This window comes from Tricharina praecox (genome assembly GCF_024521635.1).
Source record: "Tricharina praecox strain CBS 144465 chromosome Unknown BZA05scaffold_3, whole genome shotgun sequence".
NCBI lineage: Eukaryota > Fungi > Ascomycota > Pezizomycetes > Pezizales > Pyronemataceae > Tricharina > Tricharina praecox.
In genome coordinates this window covers 570,686-590,096 of record NW_026250405.1, presented here as the reverse complement: position 1 = coordinate 590,096, position 19,411 = coordinate 570,686, and the positions used below count along the sequence as shown (strand labels likewise).

Sequence of the window (19,411 nt, the reverse complement as noted above, 5' to 3'; positions counted from 1 at the left end):
TCTATTACGCGCTGCATGCGTAGAAGTAAGAATGGCTCTCCGAGCACGTGTAATGGTTGTTTACGAGTGATAGCAGTGCTTTTGTGACCGCGACACACGACGAAACATTCTCTACGCAGATCTGTATCCCTTATCCTGTCCAAACTGTCAAATTCTACAAGATCGACCAGTCTATATAAATAGAGTATTGAAATGTAGATTCTCCGAGACTATCAAAAACAACCCCCCCCCCCCCCCCCAAGAAAACAGAAACGTGAAGAAAAAAAAACAGAACGAAAAGGTATATGCATAGTCTACAGCTTAGATAAGAAGGAGGGAATAGGATAAAAACGCAAGCAAAGGTGGAATGCCGTCTCTGTACCCATTAGTCGGTCCATCATACACTGTCGACAGTGCTCTTAACCAAGAGCGCCGCCTTCTCGGCAATCTGCTTCTCCCGCATTTTCAGCAGTCCCCGGTACATCAACAAAAAGCTCAGCTCCATCCTCTCCTTCGTCATCATGAGGAGGCCTTGCACCATAAGTCCCTTCATAAGTTGCGGGCCGATACCCTTGAAGAGACCCAGCGCGCCCTCGTGCTCGATGATGAACTTCATCACCTCAATGAACCCCTTGAAGGGCTTTCCCTTCCTCTCCGGTGGTGGCCGAGACTGCAGTCCCACCTTGGCGACGATGAGTGGCTGCGTAGCGCAAGTTGCGACAGCCTTCGACATAGCGCCCAGCAGGAACGATTCGAAAGGCGACAACCGGGCCTTGTTGGGGTAGAGGACCTCCTTGAAGCGCTGGTAGGAGCCGTAGGTGATGGCGGGGTTCACAACGAGCACCAGGGACGCCTTCAGTCCTCGCCAGAGGCCCGACATTCCATCCTCGGCGATCACCTCTCGGGCCGTATCCATCAGGCCGACGTACGGCGCATTGATCGGACGGGTCTGCTGCCTGGTGGTGACCACAGCAACGGGGATGGTGAACAGCTGTGCGAGCGCGCCCGCCACAGCGCCGAGCAGGAGCTCCGTAGCGGTGCCGAGATTCGACGTCGCGTTGGTGCGCTTGATGTACCAATTCCGCACAAACGTGTACCAGTAGAAGTAGGCAAAGTTTGTGGAGGCCACACCCAGGAGCGAGCCCGCCATACCCGAGTATAGCCCGGGAATACCCGCTTTCGCGACGATCTTGAGGATCGCGTCGAGCGTCGAGTCGTAATGCTCGTGTTGTTCTTCGACGATGACGGCGGCGGCATCGGTCTTGTCCACCGTGGCGTCCGTGTCCGCGTTTGCACCTGCTTCTGCATCTTTGGCGACGCCGTTGGTGGCCGCGCTCGGGGACTTGCGTTTCTTGACTTGGACTTGGAGCTTGGTTTTCACACTGTGAATATTAGCTGTGTCTGTTGCGGGAATGGAGTGGGGAGAAGAATAGCTCACATGTCCAGCGGGTAGACAGCGGCGTTCGCCAGCACTGCGCCAGTCGCGCCGGCGACGGCATATCCCCACGGGGGAAGAGCAGCGTGTGATGACATTTTTCGCTGTCCGTCGAAGAAGGATGAGGAGGAGTGGAGGAGAGGGTGATATGAACCGGAGTTATAGAAGAGGTAGAGGTGAGAGTAAGTGATGGCAGGTGCGTAGATCGATGGCTATGGGTGGGTACTGACAGAAAGTATAGACGCCACGCAGTCCGGAAACAAGGAAGAACTTCGCGCTCTCTTTCTGTTTTTTTTTTATAGATATGATTATGCCGATACTCATCACGGTTCCTGGGGGAGGGGGGGGGGGTGGTATTGCATCACTATCATTTTTGGGTGCTTTCTTCGGTGGTGGATGGGAGCCGACTGTGCCGAGGCTCCACACGGTAATGAGGGATACACAGGCTTTCACCCACTGCCATCTGAAAGGCCATGGCACTGGCACGCTGCACGCATGATGCCAGCAGTGATTATCAGTGGCTTGAATGCCGCGCCACACGCACAGACTCAGATTGATTGATTGATTGATTGTTCATACAGCATGGAACCTGAAGGTTATGGCCGATAGAGATATCTACAATACAACATTTTGACAAAGAAATTCCACCACCAAATCCATACAGAAATGACAAGCCAAATCCCTTCGTCTCGCAATATTTTGAAAGTGGGCCTCCGAAGAGGCTCGGGTTGTCGGTTTTGCGCTGTAGCGGCGTTTCGTAGCCCTCCTCTTCTCCAAAAGATACCTCCACTCTGTACTACCCTCAACATAACCAGTCTAGCGCACACGGCATGGTGCTCGAAAGGAATCGTCGTCTCGGGGTTTGCGTAGCTGTCAAGGCCGGGGCCCGATGAATAGCAGCGAAGATATTTGGATCGAAGGCGGGACTGGCAAAATGCCGCTTGTCATGGTCGACGTTGTCCTGGGCCAAGCCCTGAGCTCTCCCCCTGGAGTTCACTCTCCTCCCCGCCGTCGCCGTATCGCCTGCTAAACAGGCTCTCCTAGAGTGATAAAATCGATGATGATGTGCGGGGAAGCGATGGCGAGACTTCTTCAGAGGTTTGGACGTAGCACCCGTGGTGGTGCAGTTCTCCGGCCAGGGACCGAGGCTCGATTGATCTCTATCGCTTCATGCTCATCGTCGTCGAATTCGTCGGTCGGGGTACTCAGTCCGCGGTCGGAAAGAGTGCACAGACTCAGAGGCTTTACCCCACCTCCGCCTTCGGTGCATGGCATGCATGCCACCCAAGGCCGCGTTGCGAGCTCAGCCCAGGAGCTGGCGCGTGCCTACAGCTAGAAGCGTCTCCTGCCCAGCAATGAAGAAGCCGAGAAAACCCGCCGCTGCAGTGGCTATCAGGCCGATAAGGTATCGCGATTCGTGAACGCTGAAAGTCAGAGTTGCCCCGAGGATTTTGCAGCTGGGAATAACAGGAGCTCAACATCGGATTGGGGCTAGATAGCGGACACGTGATAGGTGCGACGCGGTTGTGGTCGGAGTAGCTCCCCCCAGGGCCCCCACATCTTCTCTCCGCACTGTCGGTAACCTCTTGAACTCCTGCTATGGCTTCTTCTCACAACGCATTGACCGATAACAATAACAGGAAGACAGCAAAAGAACACGATATCTCCGCCCTACACCGATCCTAAATAGCTGCAAAGTTGCAAACACGTCTCAGAGAGAAGCACCGAAACCACTTCCAAAGTAACCCCGCGCTCCTGCAATGCCTTCCCAAGCCCAGCAAGCATCACGGAGAGCACCAGTGCTGTGCCTCCTGCCGCAACCGCCTGCTTCGCGAACCCGCGAACCCGCGTGCGCCATAGCTCCGCAGGAAAGCAAACAGCGCCCTTTCCGAGACATTACCGATGCGAGCCTGGAGCATTGCCGCGGCGGAGCCTGGATACCTGCGTCAGTGACGGGGCTAAAGGATTCGGGATACGCGTGCAAACCAGCAACGATGCCGGCCTCGCCGAAGCCGAGCAACATAAGCAAAGCGTTCAACGCGGAAACCGCCAGAGGGAGTAGCACCCAAGGATTCCTAACTGCATGGTCGAGCACCGACGGGAGAAATCCGACTGCCCTGGTAACGAGAGATTAGAGATCCTAGTCGTCGTGCTCCTGTATCTGCTTGTTCTGCGTCATGGTGTGCGCTTGGTTTGCAAAGTAGACGGTTTCCACCGCGGGCCGAACAGCGATATCGATGTATGCTTTCCCAGCGGAAGTGACATCTTCCAATGCAGGCTGAAGGGTGCTCTGGTAGTAGGCTCCTCCGGCAGCAATCGCGGAGGCGATGCCGTCAATCACCCTTCCGAATGCGGATTGGAAGTCGATATCAATCGCTACGGCGGCCCCGCACGCAAGGGAGATAAGTAGGAAGGGGCGCATAGGTACTATGGAAGCGTGGGATTGTTTGGTTGAAGATATGAAGGGTTGGAGTCGAGTTAAGGAATGTGTTGTCCACGAACTGCGTCAGTACGCAGGTGGAGACACTGCAGCAAAGTCTTTCGGTGGGTAAAGGAACAAGCAGACGGGGATGGAATGAGGTTCCAGCGGCACAGTTTGTGCTAGAGATTCAAAGAGAATGTTCAACGAGGTGGAAAAGGCAGCGGTACTGCCAAATCAGGATTCCGGAGGAGGAGAAGCCAGCGAGCTTTCTGAACTGGCGGGCGGGGCAGGCCAACAGAAAATCCCGGAAACAGGAATGGGCTCCATACCGGCGACCCAACATGAAGGAAGGCCCGCCGGGACGAGGAATCCAACCAATGCAGCGACCAAGCTACATAGCACTTGATCTCCTCACGGATACGGATATCGGCAAATCGGTCCCGCTGTGAGGCTTTTTGTTTAATCGTGTTTTCATTCGGACCTTCGGAAGGCGGTAGGGCTACATACATAAGTGTCGGAGTGTGTTGTCGGAGTAATGAAATGACGATGATGATCCATTATTGCGTACATACATCTCATATCCTTCGCATATTCGCCAATTTCAATGCAGTGGCTACTTCTTGAATTCTTAGTTATACACCTTCACAGCATAGCACTCAACGATATGTTGAATGTGCACCACAGCCCCTTGGCTTATGCAGCTGAAGAATGGTGTCAATCTCTCGACCCCTCGCCTGGGGGTTCTGACGGCTGGATCGACCTTCTCTCTCCAGACCTAGGGACAGCGGAATGACCTAGGCCTCACTTATGCTTAGGAATTCACGGATGCGATTTCAATCCGGTGGAATAATGGTTGGAGGAATGGGATCCATTCTTCGATCGTGACAAGTACGCGGCCATAAAGTACGCCTTTGGTTACACGCGCTGCTCAGGAACGCTCATTCATAATTCCACTCCTCCATCTAGTATTCTGTTGCCACCCTTTTCTCCTGGCATTGTCTCTATGATATGTATTTGCCCACGAGACTTACCTATCCCGATCTTGTTCAATTATGACGGAAGGAAGTCAATTGCTGCTGGTGCACACACCTGGAGGATGCGGTATATGGATGTGCTTTCCCGCATGCCCGCAACTTTTCTCCCTCGCCAAAGAGCTATCCTGCCTATTTTTTTCTGCCTGTGGTGCGATCTTTGGCCGTCCTCTCGGTCACTAGCAAGGAGAAAACAAAAGAACTCTGAGAGCAAGCACACTAGGTATGATGATCTAAAACCCCCAATGACAATAGTTAGAGAGGGAGGGAATGATTAACATAATGGTGACATAAAGGTCTTTGCGAGGCAGGCACGGCTTCCGCCACCCGTTGCTAGTCGGAGAATCTCTTCCCAGTGCCTCTGGGCCTTGATTGGCCCGCCATAAGGTCCTTCGGCGGTGTTCAGTCGCGGAAAAACAGAACAGTTTTCACAGCTTCCACTGATTCTATTTGTTCCACTGGTTTCACTGTTTAACCTGCTTCCTACGGCGGTCAAGACTCAAGACCGTCCGTAGAAAGAGGGGAAGTGTTGTAAGCCACATTAGGCGGTAGAGAAGTCGAGGTACCTATATTAAACCACAGAGTTGAAGCGTGCAAGGAAAGGACTAACAATACGGCATAGATTTCTTCGAAAGACAGGCTCTGCTTCCACACCCAGTGCACAGTTTGGATAGGGATCGGTGGCCGCACACTGACGTTCGAGTACTGAATCCTGCCCGGACCGTTTCTCGGCATCGACTATGGACATGTCGGATCGCAATCGGATATCCGTTTCTGGGAACGAGACGAGAATGCCGCCGTTCGTTGACTCAATCGTTCTGACGCCCCCCGAAGCTGCTTCTTCAATCAGCGCTATCTACGGATTTACGGCGCACGGGCAACCTTCAGGAAGCTTTGTGGATCCGACATCAACCCCCAGGCTTCATCTGGAATATCGGCGAAGACAGCCAGCGCGCGTCCTGATTCGGCTTGACCACCCACATGGCGCACTATTGGGTGTTGTCGTCATCCTAGAGCGGATTTTACTTCCTACAGGCGTCTTCAACACCGGCAAGGAACCGCCGTCGACTAGGCGGAAGAATGATCAGCAGCCACCTGATCCCTCTGGAGAGTACGTTGATTCGGTATGGTACCTGTTTGCGAAACGTAGCGATACTGCTCCGTACTGACAAGTATCGAAGGTGTTGGATAGAAAGCGGATCTCAGTGCTCGTACTGTTCATCTCTGGACCGGAGGTCCTATATATATACAGAATCTCGAGTCTCTCCCATAGGTCATGGTATAGCATACCGATGACGATGCGTGCTGGTACATTGTTGCCGTCTACCAGCATTGCTGCAACCGTCATCGACCCATTCCGAACGCCCAACTCTGACAGAAGGAACCGCCGCCGACCAGGCGTCGCCTTCACGGCCGTTATCGTGGACCCAGCTGTGACCGAGCACCGCTCCCGAAACGGAATCCACGAACTGTACGCCGCGTTCGGCCCAGCAGCGACCCAGACTTTCACCAATGTCGGCAGTCCCACCCTGCTGGCTTTCTTGAAACGGTAACGAGACCCTCGCTGGCCGGGAGTCCGCACGATTTTTAGGTGCCTAGTTCGACCCAAGACGCAATCAACGTTGGACACGGACAGCGAGTGAGATCCCGTTCACACGGGGTGTTACTAAGACAAGGGCAGACAACACAACTCTCCTGTGGTCCGACCGACTACGAGGTGATCTTTCGATCCGGTTTAAAGGCCGCCCTGGGTCCTTATCCTCCCCGGTCAGGCTGCCGTTACTAGACTCTTTACACCTTCAACGAGGGCAACGAAATCCCTACGAACATCTCGAGTGGCAAAACAACCTGCCAGATGAACTCACCGAGTCTACTGTACACTCACAGTCACCAGCCGCTATAACTTCAGGTTAGGCTGTGCGAGTGAGTATTACGGTGCCACTATTACTCGAAACACCGCTCGCATGAGTGAGTAGGTACCGTGCCACTATTACTCGGATCGCCGCTCGCATGCCTGGCGTACGGAGGAACAGAGCACCGAAACCGACGGGCAACAGTCCGGTTACTGCCTGTCGGAGTGGGGGGGAGGGGGCGGTGGTTATATCGTGCTGCTGGTACATACAATAACCGTTAGCCCTTTGTAAGCTCCCCCAGTTGATGTGCAGGCCGCAGTGCGTGCACTCGAGTGGAAGCCTGGGAGGGGTGTTGCGGTCAGCGAATAGATAGATATGAGAGTCTCACCGCTGAACCTACGCACTTTCACTATGACGTCGCCGTCCGGGCCTTTTCCGGGCCTTTTATAGTTCTCGTCAGAATCTCGTGAAAGGCCTCAGCTGTGACTTCAGGCCCTGCGACTTTACTGCTGATAGTAGGTAAGCAGTTACTAACCACGGTGCGGTGACAGTCCACAGTCCAGTCCACAGTCAGCACTGCGCGCACACACGTCCGATCAACATACCAGCTAGGTAGGTACTTACCTGCTTACCAAGTACTTACTCACTTATGCAGCACCAGTCACTTTGTGCGAACCGGAGTGACAGTTCGAGATCCCCAGTGCCCAACCGCATTCCATTTATGGATCCTCCGACTAGTCACCCGGATAAACGACTTCCGGCCCCAGCTCTTAGTCACCGCACTCACGCACTCACGCAATATATACCAGTATGTAGGCCTCCCATACTCGAGCGCGCGCACACACGGAGCGCAAACCTCATGGGGTCACGGACAGCCGAGCGAGCGAGAGTGTCGAAGGGTTATTAATCATCATTCACGTGCCAACTCGTACCATCTTAACTATCGATGCAGCTGCCATCAGGTCTCTATTTTAGAGTTTCGCTACAGGATGCAAAACAAGGTGCTGGGCCTGACGTTACTATAACTACTCTACTCTACTGCGCAGGCAGATGGCCGGGGTGGTGCGCGGGGGGGGTGGGTTTTTTTTATACAGTTATTTACGATTATGCAGGCCATTCAGCCATTGCGTGGGGCGTGGGGTTGAGCGCCGTCCGCAACTGGGGGTATGCGGCTAGTACCCTGCGGATTTGAACTGGTGTAACCATCACTGATACTCACCACCACAGCAGAGGATGATGGAATGGCGTCAAGAGAGATGGAAACAACCAGAGATTCATGCTGTGAAGTCATGGGGAAGTTGGAACGAAGCCTCTCCATTCTCCATTCTTGCCACTGCCAATTGCGCGATCGCAACATTAGGGGATCGTCGAGATGGTGAAATCACTTTCCGGTAGAGTTTGTGGAATGTGGCCGTACCGGGTATATAGTAGCACCTGCTAGCGCCTGCGCCTTGTCGAGTGATAGCTCATATGTGGCGGTGCAGGTACTTTTTCCATGTAGCCGCTCGAACACAGTGAGAATAGCAACAACACCACCGTGAACACCCCTCACTAAGCCCTTTGCTCCATGTTGCTCCTCATACCGCGCACATACCCACACCACCACGCCGTCATATCCAGTGGACGGAAAAAAAACCAAGCCCCACCGCCTGTTCGGCCATGTGAACATTCCCATCATCCCTTGTATGATGCCTACTATCCTGATTCCTGCTGGCCAGTTATCGCGTCCCCGCCCCTTGCAGCTATGTATGTATGTATGTATGTAGCTGGCAGTTCGGCTCGGCCCGCTGCTGCTGCAGTGCTGCTTGCCGGGTCCCGTGCTACCTACGGACGCAGCTACGCTCACTTACACCTCCACCTGCACTTGCGGTTGGTGGGCGGTTGGTGGGCGGTTGGTTGAAGGGCGGGGAGCCTTGAGAGTCTAGTCTCAGTTGAGACGGACTGCTCTACTAACGGGGACGAGAGGGGGGTACAGTTATGGCATGCTGTGTGGCACAGTGGCAGCGCTTAGGTTTTTAATGTAGGTTTGTATGATACTCGCTTGGTGGTGTTGGTGGTGGTGGTGGTGGTGGCTTGGTAGCGAACCGGCGACGGGAGAGGTAGGTACTACTTAGTACTAGGCACTCCTAGGTGAAGGATTGGATGTGTGTGCGTGTGCAAGTGAATCACCACTCACCGGGCGGAACATCGCCTCGCCCCGTGCTCGTGGTCCTGGTCCCGACGTCGTGGTTGTGCGTGTAGGAGTTAACTAGTTTGCGTACCCAGTTGCGGGCAGCACATACTATACATACTTGGTTTTGGTACATGATACATAGTACATACCGCTGGTCCATAGACCCATAGAACATGTTGCTATGTCATCGCGCGGGGAATGCGCCGACTCCGAGTAGCAGCAGCAGCAGCAGGATTATGGATGGATTATGGATTATGGATCCCCCACTTCCCGCCGGTGCGCACTGCGTCGATAGAGTACCTTGGTGCTAGGTAAGCAGAAGCCACCCCCCCCCCCCCCCCCCCCTCCCCCCCCAATATCCAATATCCATTCCGTGCGCAAAGGATTAGATGTAATCCGGATTCCTCAAGCCCCGAGAATTCCCCGAGCCCCCCGTCATATCTACTGTATCATACGGACCAATACTTGAATCGGGCTCCGTTATCTGAGTGCTTACTACGCTGGTGTCGACTTGCGAACACTCTGAAGATCCCAACACTATCGGACACCACTGTGAGGATTGTGAGGATTGTGCTTGGTGTTGGTGGTGCGCCTGTACGACCTCTCCTAACTAAGCCTTCGTTCCAGAGGTCGGGTGCGGTGAGTCTGCAGTGGTAGTGGTAGAATGGGAATAAGTACTTCTGCCTACATATATACATACAACCGCCACTGTCCAGTGTGTGCTTAAAGACTTCTGCCTGCCCAGTCATCAGTGGTTACAATTTACACAAGGCTCCAGACAACCAACCAACCGTATATACACACAACTGAATCTGCATCTTCATTCATCAGCCAGCCTCGTCCTCGTTAGTCATCGTCTTCACCGCCCCCAAATCTCCATATACAAATAGCCCACGCCAATATGGACACCTTCTTCGCCGGCCTTGGCTTCCCGCTTCTGGACCGCACCATTCACCCACACACGCACTTCCAGCGCCTAATCCAGCAGCGCGGCTGGGCCGTCGGCTCGCGGAACCACCGCCGAGCGACCGCCGCATTCAACGAGGCATTGCTGGCCACGTTCGCGGAGCGCTTCGGCAACGACGCGAGTCCGCCCGTCGAGGTGTGGCAGCGGCTGTGTGCGGCGCTCGGCGCTCGGACCCTGCCTGAGACGGTGACGCAGTGTAAGAAGGTACGTGCGTTCGCGTGAGAAGGTGTGTCTGAGTTTGTGTGGGCTAACGCGGTCTGGTGGGTGCACCAGTTCATCAAGCGCACGCACGTAAACCTGGTGGACCTAATGGCTGGGGCGGATATCCACGTGTTTAGGAGTAAAGAGGAGCTCATTGAGTATACGAGAGCCACTGAGAGGTACTTTCCGCGGAAGATGGCGAAGGAGCGCGGTGGTGGGCTGCTCAGGTGTCTGCTGAGGGAGATGCCCGCGGCGGTGCTGGAGCAGACTGCGGCAGAGGAGGAGGTGGAAGAGGTGGGAGAGGTGAAAGAGATGATGATGCTGGTGGTCGGGGAGGCGTTGGAGGGGCTCAAGATGTGAACGGATATGGGCTTGGGCTGAAGCTGTGGTGGAAATGTTTTGTCCGAATCATCGGGGGTGAGGGATGAGGGGCTGGGTGATGGGCTGTGACCTCTGCTCTTGTTTTTGTTTTTGTTCTTGTTCTTATTTTTGCTCTTGTTTTTTTTTGCTTTTTTCGTCGTTGTTTTCTTTTCTTCGGCAGCGGAGTTTTTGGCTGTTGTAAAAAGGTTTCCTATGTAGAATGATTTTTGGGGATTTTGCGGTTATAAACTATGGTCTTTTCCTAGGTACGTTGAATATACTCGTTTGGCCGCACTGGTTCGGGTTTCTTTTTTGTGTTTCAATCGTCTGTATTCGGCCGTTCGGGGCCGTTCAAGGCCATAACTGTGGGTGTATTCCGCGCTGATCGATGTTTGTTTTTGGTTTCATCATCATAGCATTCGACCTTATCAGATCATGGCTGTACTCGCGCTGATGGGTCGTACCAATGGCAACCGAATTAGAGTACTTAGGTATAAGCTTGAGTACTATCCAGTGATGCTGCTATGCCGAGGCAAGGCTCGAACTCCAAGAGCAGTTTTACTCCTTGAGGGGAGGAGCCACAGTATCGCTATGACTAAGGAAACCCAGTCGCATAGGTACTTCTCAGAAGAATTCCGGAGAGCTATGTATGTACCGACTTCGGTGACGCTCTGCCTTCACTGGCTGAACCATACCGTACACTGGGGTGGAACTGGACGTGTGTACAGCCATGATCTGATAAGGTCGAATGCTATGATGATTAAACAAAAAACAAAAAAACCGATGACTTTTCGTGGTGACTTTGAAGTTGCGAGGGAAATTTGTGACCGGCTCCCGGTGGAATGTGCAGAGTGGCACACCAGCACGGGCACGGGCACGGGCACGGGTTGGCCAATGGTCGAAGGCCGGACGTTAGCTCTCCCCTCCCTCGCACTCTCGCCGCAAAAGCAAAAGCAAAAGACGGACGGACAACAAACACCGAGTGTGGGGGTCTGCAGTACCGGCAACATCAAGGCACTGCAACATCATGGCACAGCAACATCAGGGCACTGCAACATCACGACACAGCAACATCACGGCACAGAAACATCAAGGCACAGCACCAGGATTCCGTCGAAGGGGCCAGCAGATTGGTTCAGACCCTCCAGCACTAGACTACACTAAACGCGAGCGCCGCAAAGGAGCTCCAAGTATCGCCTCGACTTCACGGGGTGTCACTCGCTCAACCCGTACGCTTTGCCGGGTTCGCCACCATCGCGCGCAGATGTGACTTCACCTGGCCTCTCGCGCGCAGCTCACCCGGATGCACGTCTACCGAGAATGCTAGACATTGGGGGTATCCACCGCGTCGTCTCCCCTTTCCCCGTACCAACAGGAAGAGGCCACATCGATGAACCGACGTCTGTAGATGATGATCCGGATATTTGGGACGATCTCTCCTACCCCTCGGCACCCCACGTATGTCACTTCAGCGTGGGGCCGTGGCAATGTAAACCACCCCACCTAAGTATGTACCCAGAACGTGGCTCGCCACACAGTACACAGTACACAGTACACAGTACACAGTCCGTCCACCAGTGCCAGTTCACGGCAACCTGCATCACGCGGCTGCGACCTATTTGCGCCCACAGACCAAGAGTCCAGAACCCAGGTGACGCCGCAGCGATCGTCGATAAAAACAACACTTCCGCCAAGGCCCTCCCGTTTCAGGTTGCCTTACAGAAATTCTAGGGAACCATACATAACATATGTAAGCATATGGCAGGCTATATACATGATACATACATACATACATACAGACATAGATCGTATCGTGACGGACGTTCATGTGGTTGGCCGTGGAATGGCCGGTCACATCCGCCCTCGCCGGTATGTATGTAGGTAGGTGCGATCCTTGATGCTGGGGGAGGGAGGGAGGCCCTGCGCCCATGGACATTGGATTGGACACTGCTGCGCAACGGAGCTCCGGTTCGAGTCGGAGCTGCAGGAAGAAGGAATTAACGGTGATCAGTATATGCACCGGTGGTGCCCAGACAGACAGACAGACAGGGCGCCCCACGACTTCAGTAGGCCCTGTCTGACATGTATGTGTGTATGTACGACCGGTATGCACATGACGACAGCACTGCGCTTCACCGACAGAACGACACTTCGTGAAACTGCACGCTCCACGGTATAGTGTATAGTATAGCACTTCGGCCCACTTGCCCTTCGCGACGGTTTCTGCTGCCTCGTGCTGGCGGCCGCCTGGTCTGGCGAGATGCTCGAGACCGGAATAGAAATCGACACTCGACGGACACGGAACCAATGAGTCAATGACACCGTCGTCATCCGAATGCCTCGCCGGTCGTCCTGCTTCGGCTAGTTGCTCGACAGCCCTTCTGCAGCTAGACGCAGCTTCCGCTTAGCTATTGGCGGGGACGGGGTCACGGTGCTGTGGTGGTGGTGGTGGTGGTGGTGGTGGTGGTGGTGGTGGTGGTGATGGTGGTGCTGTTGTTGTTGGCGTATCATACATACGAACATACGATAAGAGTTTCCAGCCAGCCGTTTCCCCGTCCGCCTTCTTCCGCGCATCACCTGTCTTCTGAAGTGCTGAAGTGCTGATATGTGCCCTTTCGCAAGCTTCACGCAGCTCTTGAAGATTTGAGTTTTCCGCAGCTCAGCGACTGAATGAGTGACCGGGCAACGACGAGGGAACGCTCGGCGCCAAATTCCCGCCAGATTCTTCCGCCACCGCCTGCCTGCCGGTTCACTTGCCGATACCTGCACTGTTGCTGCGTCTTGACCTGACCAGACCAGATCCCACCAGTTACACGGCGCGCGCGAACTGTGGAGTTCGGTGGGGGAAATGATTTTATTTTATTTTATTTGCTTTGCTTTTTCGACGGCGGGGGGCGGGACGGAAGGAGGAGGAGGAGGAGGAGGGGGAATGTGATGTGATGTGAGCTCGGGTTGATGGATGGAAGTGTTGGAGGAGTCGAGTAAGTGGTTAGGCAGATAGGTACTCCTGAGTGCGCACCGTAGGTAGAGCGTGTGTGTAGAGCGTGTTCGTGTGTGTACTCTATGTGTGTGTGTGCTCGTCAAACTTCTTTGGAATAGATACCGGTAACCATCCTGCCCACGTCTGCGCGTATAACAGGTAGCAGCGTAACTACGATCCGCTCGTCATTCCCGATGGCGGAAGCCCGGCAGCCTGGAGCTGTTTGAGCTACTGGCGCATGACATCCGAGCACGTCGCCGTCGCCGTCGACGTCCGCGAGGCGAGTCTTCGCCTCTTTGCTGCAGATAACTACATGGTATCGCAATTTCCCCACACCTACATAGAGTAACTAGCCGCGGCTAAACCAAGGCCCACCGCCGCCCACCGCCCCCCAGAGTCGCAGAGTCGCAGAGTCGCAGAGTCCTAGAGTGGCGATCGATGCACCGCGGCGCAGGGCAGGCAGCGCAGGCAGGGCAAAACCTGTTTCTATAGTACATTCATTTCATGCGCTCACGCTGCTGCCGCCTGGTTAGAGTCCTAGACTGATCCGCGTCTATGTATGGTTGGCAGGCTGTCCCCCTCCCCCCTCCCCCACTCCCCCTCGCCCCCAACCAAGAGGTGCGCAGCACAGGTAGGTGCACCAAAACTCCCCACAATCACACCCGCTCGATAGTTTGGTTTGCCGCATTCCATTCCCAGAATCGAAATGTCTCGTTGGATCGAACACTGTCTCACTCAATGAGGACCCGGGATGGGGATGGATGGATGGCTACGACTCTACTCTACATACGAGCCGTCTCGCACCGTCCACCGCCGGTCAGCGCTGAGCGCTCCACGTTTACAGACCTGGACAGACCTGCTCGGACGCATCTTCGCCCCCAAGTTCCAAGTTCCAACACCCTCATCCTCGTCCACATCCTCACGCTCACCCTCATCCCCACTCACACTCATCCTCAGAAGGCTCCAGAAGTCCTCGTCCCCCCCCCCCCCCCCCCCCCATTTCCCAGCTGCCAACTGCCAGCTGCCACTCACTCACCCACTCACTCACTCACTCATGCACAATAGATACTCTTATAGGTACACTCCATGTAAGCCGGACTGCCCGGGATCGGGGAATCGAACGTTTGCAAACTCACCCATCACACCCAAGCACACCGGGCCAACCAAACAAAACAGAACAGAACAGCATAGCTAAGAGGTAGGCAAGTACGAGGATGTGCATGCTCACCTACCCTCACCCACCCTCTCCAGACTGTGCCTCACAAAGGAAGGGAGGAAGGAAGGGAAGGAAGGGAAGGAAGGGAAGGGAGGGAGGGAGGGAAGGAGAGGATGAGGCGGTGAAGAAGGATGAGCGTAGGGGAGGAACTAGGGGAGGTGAGAACAACACTTTATCGACTATTCCGTCGATTGTTCCTTCGCTCTCACGAGAGTCGCGGGCTCTGTCGTGGTTTTTGCACTACTCTGGTTACCTATGTGCGGAGAGTTGCATGTTATATATGTACGGCATGTACCGCGGGGAGTCGGAAGAGTCGGATTCACATGTAGTCGTCGTCGTCGGATTCGCAGAAACCATCGTCCGAGCAATCATCGCCGTCGTCGTCCGAGTCGTCGATTCATCGTCAGATGCAGAGTGCAGTCGCTAAGTGTAATCTTCCAGTGCAGTCACCAGTGCACTTTCCATGCGGCGCGGAAGACCAGAGCGCTCCGAAGCGCACTCTGAAGCGCACTCTGTATGTAAGAAGCATGTATGTATGTCGAGACGGTACAGCAGACGGAAGATCACGCTGCCCATTGCCCGTGTTTCCCGCGCTCGGAGAAAAAAACCGTTGAGTTAGTGAGCCGTTGTCATTGTCACGAGAAGTGAAGTGAAGTGAAGTGAAGTGAAGTGAAGTGAAGTGAAGTGAGGCGAGGAGAGGGTGATGGAGGGAGAGGTGAGGCCAGGGTGAGGACAGGGTGAGGCAGGGAGAGACAAGGCGAGGGAGGGGACGCACGCGAGCGGCGGATGCTTGCACTTTACCACCACTGTAGAGTACCGGTACTTACACGGTCATTTGCAAACCACCATCCCAGCGGTACCTCCAGTACCGCTTTCCCATCCACATCGCTTTCCCATTCATAGACCAAATCATCATACATAGTCGTCATGCGCCGCAGTAATCTCACCAACTGGCAACAACCCTCGCAGGCTCTCCACCCAGTCAGCCAGCCAGGTGAACCCTGCTCGCGAGTCGCAAGGCTATGTAGAGTATGTAGAGTAGAGTACCTGGTCCATCCCTCTCCTCCCCCTCTGCATCCCTCTCCTCCCTTCCTCTGCTCTGGACAGGACGGGGGGCCAGTCCATCCCTCTCCTCCAGACAGGATGTGCCGGTGCTCTCGAGGATGAGCCAGTCAGTGCACTGTGTTCGAGGAGGGGCAAATAAAAAGCAAACAGAAAACACCCCCGATCGATGATTGCGATACCAGGTACATAATGTATGCAGAGGTCGCTGTGGACACTGGAAGCATACCGTGTGGGTGCGGAGATTTTTTTCTTTTCACTTTCTTGCTTTGTCTATGAGTGCAGGAGAGAGGGAGAGAGTGAGGGTGGCCTAGAAATGGGTGCTCTTGGAAGGGTGCTCTTGGAAGGGTGCTCTTGGAAGGGTGCTCTTGGAAGGGTGCTCTTGGAAGGGTGCTCTTGGAAGGGTGCTCTTGGAAAGGGGTGGGAGGTGGGATGGAAGGGGGGAGGGTGAAGGGGGAGGGTGAAGGGGGAGGAGGGTGTTGGGTGTTGGGGGCTTCATCGAAGGGGAGAAGGAGGAGGGGAGGAGAATGGGACTGGCAGGTGTTATTGTGTCGTTGTGTCGTGGTTGCGTGAGAAGCCTGAATGGCGACAGCGATAAGAATGGACACATCAGGCGGAGCCTCGGAGGAGATGAGCGCTGAACTGACCCTCCCCTCCTATCACTCCTAGATTCGATAGGTCGAGCTGTGGGGAACGATGGATGGTCCTGGTGGAGGGCGACAAGTGTTAATTTGTTAAGTTGGGTCTATCATAGTAGATGTAGAAATGTTGAGGATTATTGTGATGGAAAACATTACTTACGTAGATGGCTTCACGCAAATCACCACGTTGATCGTCTCGCGACGATATTGAGCAAGTAAAATAAGTATTATAAAAAAAGTCCCAGTGGGCAAGTAAACTGCCTACATACATAACGGCGTCGTCATTCGCAGATCCCCCAGGCTGCCCGTCACTAACAATAACCGACCATCATGACAGCCATCGGTTGAACCAGCCAGAAACCCTCAGCCAGAAACCCCCCCAGTGCCCCACCCCCCTCATCCCAATAGACACCAAAGAAACCCTCCTCCTCCCTCATCTGAATACCAAGTAAACCGACGCCCAAACTCCCCCTCCGAAATCAGCCAGACCCTCCCGTTCCTCCCACATCTGCGCTGGCAGCCATCGAACCCAACCCACCGTCGTCGTCGAAAAAGCGATGTCCAAACAAGAAATAAAGTAGAGTGAAAACCAAACCAAACGCCAGCCAACAAGTAAGAAATATAAACCGTGTAAGAGGAAACCGCGAGCCTGACCTGTCGTGCACCCACACCCACACTCTCTCAGGATCACGCCGACACCGACATCGGCGCTGCCGATGCTGATGCCGACACTTCGAACGCGAACGCGCTCCAGAACCGATACCCCTCCGACTTCTTGCTGTGCGAGTCGTCTTTCGCCGCAGCGTCCACACTTCTAGGTGGATGATGGGGAGCGGGGGTGTCGACGGATTTCTTGGGCTCCTCCGCCGCTCTCTTGGCTGCGTCGACGCTTCGGAACCGCACCGCTTCGAAAAGCACAGTGCCGTTGAAGGCGACACCCGGTGCAAATGTGACGAGTACCCTGTTGTTTCATGTTGGTCAGCAACCGGCTTGTGGCCCCATTCGTTGGAGGACGAGGAAAAGCAAATAGCAAAAAAAAAGAAAAGAAAAGAAAGACAAAAGAACGAAAAACAGGGACGGGAAGCGACTCGACTTACTTCTCGTTGCCCACCATGTCGACCCTCTGCATGCTCTTCTTCCGTTCGTAGCCGCGCTGCGAACAGAGCTCACGCCCAAAAAACTCCTCGAACGTGAAGTTTGTGGCTGCCGCTTTGCTGTGAGACGGACGCTGTTAGTAACTAGGGGACATGGGTTCACTTGGGGTTACACAGGGCCAGTGAAGGGGGAGGGCGAGAGGGATGGGGGTCAGCTTACTATTTTGCCAGCTCTTCCACGACGTCTGCGACCTTCACACCGGCGGGGTTCTCGACCAACACGTGCGGATGGTACTTCATGACGTCCAGACGAAGTTCGGTTACGGCTGGCGACGTGGCTAGCTGCTTGCTCACAGCGGCGGACAGGAGCTTGCGGGGCGACTTGCGGACGCCGTATTGGGCGTCTGCAGCATCCACCGTAGTGTCGAAATGGAGCTGGGAAACCACTGGGTGCAGCTCGATGTCGGCCACGGGGACAGTGGGGTTGTGGCTGGAGGGGATGAAGGCATTGGTACGCAGCCGGCGCCTAGCCATGATCAACTGGTTCCAGAGGCGGCAGGTGTGGCTGGCCACGACGAGGTCCTGGCCGGGCAGGTACTCGAAGACCTCCAGGAGGAGGTAGTTTGGAAGCTCAAAGGAGAATTCCGAGAGGGCTGTATGGGGAGACATGATGGGTGTCGGGGGGATGGTGTTTTGAGGAGGAGGAGTGTGTTTTGGGCTGTCAAGGGAGGAGGAGGAGGAGCTTGGGGCTTGAGGATGTGAAGGTGACGCTGTGGCAGGCCTGGGGAGGGAGGTTTTATATTGAAAGCCCTTCCGGGTGGCATACATGGTATTTCTTGCACTTCCAGCCTCTGGACCGTGCCGTTGCGTAGCTGGGGGGGAGGGTGGGAGGGCGGAAGGGAGGAGGGCGGGCGTTCACTGTTGCTCGATGGTATGTGCAATACTGGAGGGCTGCGGCCGGAGAGCAGCGTCGCTCAGCGTCGCTCGACATCACCGTAAACAGGCATAACTGCTACCTTGAACCTGAAGGGGCTGCATCTGTTGGAGCAGAGATGATCCACCAACATCACTGGTCGAGGAAGGGCAGAAAGAAACATTGCCTCTGGATATGCACGGGTTGCATTAGACTTGAACCCGGGAGATTGGTTCATCGTTGTGGCTGACCCATGCAACCGGATGCCCACCACCCATCCCTACCCCCACCAACTTCTGGAACAAAATCAGGAATTCCACTGAGTGCCCTGCCGTGCCGTGTGGCATCCTGCCGGCAATGCTCGATCGTGAAGGAAGTCATATTGATGTGCGTCTCGCGATGATCCCTTTTGGACGTCAGAGCAGTGTATTGTTGGTGTCAGACGGAAGGAAACGTCGCCCACAACACCGACAACGCCCCAACATCCCCAACATCTCCAACATCCCCAACATCCCCAATACCCACAAACCCACAAACCCACAACACCCACAACACCCACAGCACCCACAGCACCCCCCCAACAACCCAACCCCCCCAGAGATCCAACAACTTGCCCGTCGAATGGGATGGTAGCCAATCACCGAGAGGTGTGCTGTGACAGATTTTGCACGTCATGCCCATCTTACAGGGCCGGCCTGCTGGACGTCGGCGAGTCTGCTCGACTAGATACGGGCCGCTGTCAGGCGTGGGGGCCAGAGACGACGTCCCCCGATGTGTGCTGCCCACATCCACCGATGCGAGGCCCAAACCACCGATGTGAAGTTCCAGCTCACCTCTGGCTCCAGCACTGCCCGGCAACAACAACTGCGAATGCAAACAACGGGGGATCCACCATCCACTGCTCTGGGGCTGGAACAATCACACTGCAGCTACCTACTCTAACTACATCTCCGCTCCTGTGGTGTTGGGTCGAAGCACACCCGCCGCTGCTGCTGGGATTCCCGCGTCGCTGCGGAGGCCCTGCAGCCTCGTCGAATGAATGTTTCCCGGAGTCTGGAGCCCGGCGCCTGGTGCTGCTGCAGTG

General features: G+C 54.9%; 3 protein-coding genes across 3 annotated transcripts; 1 reads left to right on the top strand and 2 right to left on the bottom strand.

Annotated features, from left to right (window-relative positions):
- Positions 1-236: 236 nt before the first annotated feature.
- On the bottom strand, positions 237-1,757 carry BZA05DRAFT_368201 (mitochondrial carrier domain-containing protein). The gene is made up of 2 exons (XM_051481580.1): positions 1,418-1,757; positions 237-1,361 (listed from the first exon to the last, which is right to left on the bottom strand). Exons 1-2 carry the CDS (start codon positions 1,510-1,512, stop codon positions 377-379), a joined length of 1,080 nt encoding a protein of 359 aa, XP_051342910.1. The 5' UTR covers positions 1,513-1,757; the 3' UTR covers positions 237-376.
- A 7,887-nt stretch (positions 1,758-9,644) lies between these two features.
- On the top strand, positions 9,645-10,653 carry BZA05DRAFT_471078 (uncharacterized protein). Its single transcript, XM_051487941.1, has 2 exons — positions 9,645-10,064; positions 10,134-10,653. Exons 1-2 carry the CDS (start codon positions 9,795-9,797, stop codon positions 10,419-10,421), a joined length of 558 nt encoding a protein of 185 aa, XP_051342909.1. The 5' UTR covers positions 9,645-9,794; the 3' UTR covers positions 10,422-10,653.
- Positions 10,654-16,527: 5,874 nt separating this feature from the next.
- BZA05DRAFT_386713 (uncharacterized protein) lies at positions 16,528-18,292 on the bottom strand. Its single transcript, XM_051482509.1, has 3 exons — positions 17,635-18,292; positions 17,418-17,534; positions 16,528-17,281 (listed from the first exon to the last, which is right to left on the bottom strand). Exons 1-3 carry the CDS (start codon positions 18,240-18,242, stop codon positions 17,008-17,010), a joined length of 999 nt encoding a protein of 332 aa, XP_051342908.1. The 5' UTR covers positions 18,243-18,292; the 3' UTR covers positions 16,528-17,007.
- Between the last annotated feature and the right edge of the window lie 1,119 nt (positions 18,293-19,411).